We start from the raw sequence: 6,245 nt of genomic DNA on the forward strand, positions 1-6,245 counted from the left end.
GACAAGGACGTGTTCGGAACGCACGTGTAGTATTTTATGGAGTGAAGCATGACCCACGTCCGAGGTACAAGCCCAGGGCTCCTGCATTGGTTCAGACCCAGTCATGGGCACCCGCTGCTTCCTGTCCATTGTTTGCCAAGGGCATGAAGCTCACTCACGGGCTCATACTCCCCTTTGAGCGGTTGAAGGACCCCAGTCTTTTTTTTTTTTAATATTTATTTTATTTATTTATTCCCTTTTGTTGCCCTTGTTTTTTGTTTTTTTTTTTAACTTGTACACTCAACCAGGTGCGCCACCACTCGGCCGCTTTTTAATATTTCTTTTCCCTTTTGTTGCCTTTGTTTTTTCATTGTTGTAGTTATTGATGTCGTCTTTGTTGGTTGGATAGGACAGAGAAATGGAGAGAGGAGGGGAAGACAGAGAGGGGGGAGAGAAGACACCTGCAGACCTGCTTCACCGTCTGTGAAGTGACTCCCCTGTAGGTGGGGAGCCAGGGCTCGAACCGGGATCCTTAAGCCGTTCTTGCACTTTGCGCCACTTGCGCTTAACCTGCTGCGCTACCTCCCGACTCCCGAAGGCCCCCAGTCTTACCCTTCCCTGGTTTTCAGGCCACCCTTGGGCTCTAGTGGGGCTCCTTGGAACTTGGGGGCCTCACGAGAGATCACAGCAAGGACTGCAGGAGACTTAACTACAACTGAAGTTCACTTTGAAACTCATTAAAAAAAAACACCTCATTTCCATTTCCCTCCAAAGACTTTTTATATATATTTATTTTCCCTTTTGTTGCCCTTGTTTTTATTGTTGTAGTTATTGATGTCATCGTTATTAGATGGGACAGAGAGAAATGGAGAGAGGAGGGGAAGACAGAGAGGGGAAGAGAAAGATAGACACCTGCAGACCTGCTTCACTGCCTGTGAAGCGACTCTCCTGCAGGTGGGGAGCTGGGGGGCTTGAACTGGGCTCCTTACACCGATCCTTGTGCTTTGCGCCACATGCACTTAACCCTCTGCGCTACCACCCAACTTCCACAGGATTGATATTTCTTTTGTTTTTTAAAAATAACCTTTTTATTTTATTTATGAGAAAGATAGAGAAAGAACCAGACATCATTCTGGTACATGTGCTGCCGGGGATTGAACTTGGGACCTCATACTTGAGAGTCCAATGCTTTATCCACTGTGCCACCCCCCAGACTATGTGGATTGTTATTTCTTAAGAGGATCAGTAGGGGCTTCAGCATCATCTTCCAGTTACTCCACCTCCAGCAGAAGGGGGTGGGGAGGGTGACCACAGCGTCCTCACTGGACCTGGCCACAGGTGCCACTTCCCTGGCAGCCTGCCCAGGGTCAGGGGAGGCCCAAACACCTTGCCACGACTGAGGAGGGGGCTGTCTCTCTCTACCCCCACATCTCTCAGTAGCACAAAGGGTCTTTGCCTTGAACCTTCCAAACCTTGGCTGAGAGGAACAATCCAGGGACCCAGGCCCAGCCACTTGAAGGAAGGTTCTGGAAACAGACTCCAAGGCTACAAATCTCATTCAAGTCATTCCATAGCAAGTGATCACAGAGAGTCCCCTGCTCATGTCACTGAATTCTAGCCCAGTGTCAGAGACCCTGAATCCTGTCCCTGGTGGCACTGAGTGACTGCTAGGTCATAGTACCTGATGCTCTTGGAGTACCCACCCCCACCCCCAGGGTTATTGCTGGGACTCGCTGTTAGCACTACAATTCCACTGGTTCTGATGGCCATTTTCCCCTCTTGTTTTTGTTATATTTTATTAGATAGGACAGATAAATTGAGAGGGGAGGAGGAGGTAGAGGGAGAGAGAAAGACACCTGCAGACCAGCATCACCACTAGTGAAGCTTTTTTTCTCCTGTAGGTGGGGAGCAAGGGCTCAAACACAGGTCCTCAGCATGGTACCATGTGTGCCCAACCAAGTTACCACGGCCTGACCCTTCTTGTCCTCTTTCATTTTAACCTTCCTTGTCCCAGAAATGTCTGGAACAACACTAAACTGGATACAGGAGAAACCCAGAGGCCTCCTCCTGCTCTCTGCTGAGTCCTCAGGCTGCCCCCACTGTACCCAAGAGCTGGACCCCAACTCACAGGAGACGGCTTTTATTCATTCCAGGACAAGCAAGAACCAGGCTACCTGCTGGCCCGAACGTCCTACTAGGAAGGATGGGGGGGGGGTGAACCCCAGACCCCTATTACACACACAGACACACACGGACACACACACACACACACACACACACACACACACACACACACACACACAGCTCCAGGCCTGTTAGACCACAAACTTGTTCCTAGCCAGTGAGTTGCTCTTGGTGGCCGTGTCTGCGTGGGCCTGGTACCCAATGGTAGCCTTCATGGAGAGACCCAGGCGTTCTTTGTAGACTCGCCTGGAGTTGGGGAGCAGGCAGGGTGAGAGACAATTAGCAGGGGTGGTGGGGAGATGACCAGGGACCCCAGCTCCTTTGCCAAAAGATGTGAGGAGTCTGTCCTGCAGACAGCGGCCCTCGCTCACCCCCTCCGGAGCAGGAAGGGGCAGTGGCCCTCACCCGATGTGCATCACGCTGGCCTGGCTGTCGGCCTCCCGCGTCCACAACGCGATCTTGTCTCCCTTGGTGCGGATGTTGACAACAGCCCCGCATACGTCTGGGCCATAGTCCCCAAAGCCCTCCCCGATCAGACACAGCATCTGGGGGCCCAGGGCGGAGGTGAGGGGGAGGCCTACCTCAGGGCCACCAGGGCTGCCCCCACCAGCCTTGAGCCCAGGGGACGCCCCGCAGCCCTGCCCTGCTCCCCCTCACCGTGTCCAACCACAGGCGGTCCAGATCCAAGTGGCGCAGCTGCTTGGCCAGGCTCACCAGCCAGCGGCCACCCCGCTTATTGCTGCTGTCTTCCCACATGGGTTCGATGCCATCCTGGGGGCAGGATGCAGGGAAGTGGAGCCCAGACACCCTCCATGGCCCTGCTCCCAACCCTCAGTGGGTGCCCATCCCTCCCTGTTTGTACTTGCTCCTCCAAGCTGGCTCCCTACACTGAGCCCAGAGCCCAGAGCCCAGAGCTTAACTGGGGTCCCTAAGGAAGCCTGGATTGCCTGGACTGCAGGGATGGGAGGGGCCAGTTATGTGGGCGGGGCCATCTTGTGGGCGTGATCGGGTTGGGTGGGAGGAGTTGGAGGTGTGGGCGGGGTCGGAGCCAGCCCAGGCAGACAGTTCCTGGGCTGGGGGAGGAGTCCCCCACCGGCTCCCCAACCACAGACCCCTTGACAGGAGGGCTGCAGCAGGCCCTGTGTCCTGGGCCTGGGGAAGCAGAACTCACCCGGAACAGGGCATAGTCGCAACCCGGGGAGAGCTTGCTGGGCAGCTTGATGTTGTTGTACAACCTGGACAGAGGGCCTGCCTTCAGGCTCTGCTGTCAGTAGCCTCACCCCGTTACCTCCCAGGCCCACTGCCTCTGGGCCCCTCCTCCGGGATTCTCTCCCTGCTGTCTCCTCCAACCCTGACATCCACCCCCTCGGAGCCCACCCACCTCTAAGGCCCTGCTGCCTGAGCCCGGGGCGAGGTTCACAGGGACCTTCTCAGGTCCCCTCCTGTGGGGACCAGGGGACACGCTGAGACAGCCTGGCCTTTGCTCTGTGGCCCAGACAAGCTCAGAGGGTGAGGCACCCACCAGCCTCACAGCTGCTCCTGGCAGAGCCCAGTTCAGGGCCTCGCTTCTCCTGGTCCCCTCAGCCCACAGAGCCTTCCGCGGGGCCTGAGCACAGCCCCCAAGAGCCTCTTTATCCTCAATAAGACCCCCCAACACACAAGCCCCACCCCCAGAAAACACAAAAGGCTCTCTCCTCCTGCCTTGGGGTGTACTCTCTGGGGTGCAGCAGTGGGGGGAGGCTCCTGGACCCAGCCTCCACAGGGCAGACACTCACGCCCAGAAGTCCTCCACCGTGTCAAACCTGGTGACCATCTGCAGGTTCTCCCTCCAGGCCCGGCTGCGCTCATTCTTGAAGAACCACAGAGCCCAGCTGTTGGGGAGGGTGTGTGACCAGCAGAAAGCAGAGAGCCCCCCAGTACCCTCGGGCAGGCAGGGCATCCTCCCTTTCAAGGACAGAAGCTGGGAGGTGGCAGGGGACACGGCCCCTCCCCATGGTCACTGGGACCCACTGTTCTTTCTGGGAGGCTGGTGGCCTTCACCACAGAATCTTGGGGGTGTGTGAGGCCCACAGGAAGCGTGGGCCTGAGTCTGGGGAGGAGCCTTGGGGCAGGGGAGAGAGGGAAGGGGTCTCTTGAGGCCATGGGCAGGGCCCTGCCCACCTGGTCATCAGAGGGTTCAGCTCCAGCGTGACACCTGCAGCACCCCCACTCTCAGCCTTCTTCCCCCAGGCCTGGGTGTCAGAGTTGGGGGTCTCGGGTCCCTCTCCCATGGATGCCTCTGCTCTGGCCTCCTCCTCCTCCCCCCAGGCCGGCAGTCTACTCTCTCTGGCCTGAGCAAAGAAAGCATCAGGTGAGCCTGAGGCCTGGCCTGGCTGTCCCTGCCAAGCCTTCCCTGCAGGAGAGACACTAAGGAGGACTCACAGGGTTGTCGGTGGCCATGCTGCCAGCTCCGGGAACTCCAGCTGGGGGTTTTTAACCAGGAGCCAGCAAGGGTGGGCGGGGCACAGGCTCACACATTCCCTCCATCAGCAGTTAGTGGGCACCAGCTGTGTCCAGTTTGGGCCTGGGAGATCGGTGTCCAACCTTCCCTGTTTGGCTGCAGGGCTCTGTCCAGGGAGGACCTCTGCCCCCCTCCCCCCGCCTCTGGCTCACCCCTCTGATGGTCCCAGAGATACAGCCAGGCCCTGGGGCAGCACCAGCTCTCCTTCCCACAGCAGCACCCTGTACTTGCTGGCTGCTGCCCTGTCAGGAGCCCCGTGTCCCTCTCAGGCATCCTTGCTCTGGAAGCTTCTGAGGTCTCATTTGCTTTGACCACAGCACTGGGTATTGGTGATCCTGGGGATTGAACCTGAGGCTTCTGGGGCCTCTGGCTTGAGAATATGTTGCAATGTTGTTTGTAGACTCCCTGGCCCCAAATCCCCATTTTCCATTTCTCTTAAGACTTGGGGACAGGAGTGGGGATAGATAACATAATGGTTATGCAAAGGGACTCTCATGTCTGAGGCTCTGAAGTTCCAGGTTCAATCCCCCACACCACCATAAGCCAGAGTTGAGCAGTGCTCTGGTAAAAAAAAAAAAAAAGTCTTGTGGACAGTCTGAGCGCCCCCACCTGGCAGGCCCAGGCAGTGCTGTGGCCAGAGTCCCACAGGATCTACTTCCACACTCCCACCTCCAGACTCCTGGTCAGATCAAGTGTTCCCACCTGGCCATTGATGGTCAGGATGCATGTCCTCCCTGCTGGGCTTCAGTCAGGCAACTGAACCTCAGTTTCCCCTTCTGTAAAATGGGGAAGTTAGCAGGCCACAGCTCAGGCACTCTGTGGTGATAAAGAGCACATGGTTCCCACAGCACAGGACCTGGCTCAGAAGTGATGGAAGTCAGCTGAGGGCAGCCTCGCTGCAGAGTGGAGAAGCTTTGCTTTCTGGCTTTCTTCCTTTCTCTCTTTCTGCACCTGCCCCCTGCCATGCACATTTTAGAGACACCACAGTCCTGGAACTTCCTCTGGTGCTATTACACCTCCCATATGGTGCCTGGGCTTGAATCAGGGCCACGTGCATGTCAAGTCAGGCGCTGTGGCAGTGATGACTGTCTCCAGTCCAGAAATTCTCCCCCCCATGCTGCCTTCCTACAGTCCCCTTTCCCTGCAGAGGCTCCTCAAGTTTTTTTTTTTTTTTTCTTCTTATTGTTGTTGTTATTGATGTCGTCGTCGTTGGATAGGACAGAGAGAAATGGAGAGAGGAGGGGAAGACAGAGAGAGGGAGAGAAAGATAGACACCTGCAGACCTGCTTCACCGCCTGTGAAGCGACTCCCCTGCAGGTGGGGAGCCGGAGGCTCAAACCGGGATCTTTACGCTGGTCCCTGCGCTTTGCGCCACGTGCGCTTAAGCCGCTGGGCTACCGCCCGACTCCCGTAAGGTAAATTTATTCATTATGAAAAAGCAAGGGGCTTTACATAAAACAGAAGTAGACAGTAAAAGAGAGAGCGGCCAGAGTGCCACTCTGATACTGCAGCACTGGGGCTCGAACCTTGAATCTCAGACAAGCAAGCCTGATACTCTTCTAGCTAAGTTATTTCCCTAGTC

The 6,245-nt window shown here is 56.3% G+C and overlaps 1 protein-coding gene across 1 annotated transcript; it reads right to left on the reverse strand.

Annotated features, from left to right (window-relative positions):
- Window positions 1-2,294: 2,294 nt before the first annotated feature.
- On the reverse strand, window positions 2,295-4,233 carry LOC103114674 (eukaryotic translation initiation factor 4E type 1B-like). Its single transcript, XM_007524378.2, has 5 exons — window positions 3,939-4,233; window positions 3,335-3,398; window positions 2,821-2,934; window positions 2,569-2,708; window positions 2,295-2,409 (listed from the first exon to the last, which is right to left on the reverse strand). The coding sequence occupies exons 1-5, from the start codon at window positions 4,100-4,102 to the stop codon at window positions 2,295-2,297; spliced, it is 597 nt and encodes a 198-aa protein (XP_007524440.2). The 5' UTR covers window positions 4,103-4,233.
- Window positions 4,234-6,245: the final 2,012 nt, after the last annotated feature.

This window comes from Erinaceus europaeus, chromosome 9 (genome assembly GCF_950295315.1).
Source record: "Erinaceus europaeus chromosome 9, mEriEur2.1, whole genome shotgun sequence".
Lineage (NCBI taxonomy): Eukaryota > Metazoa > Chordata > Mammalia > Eulipotyphla > Erinaceidae > Erinaceus > Erinaceus europaeus.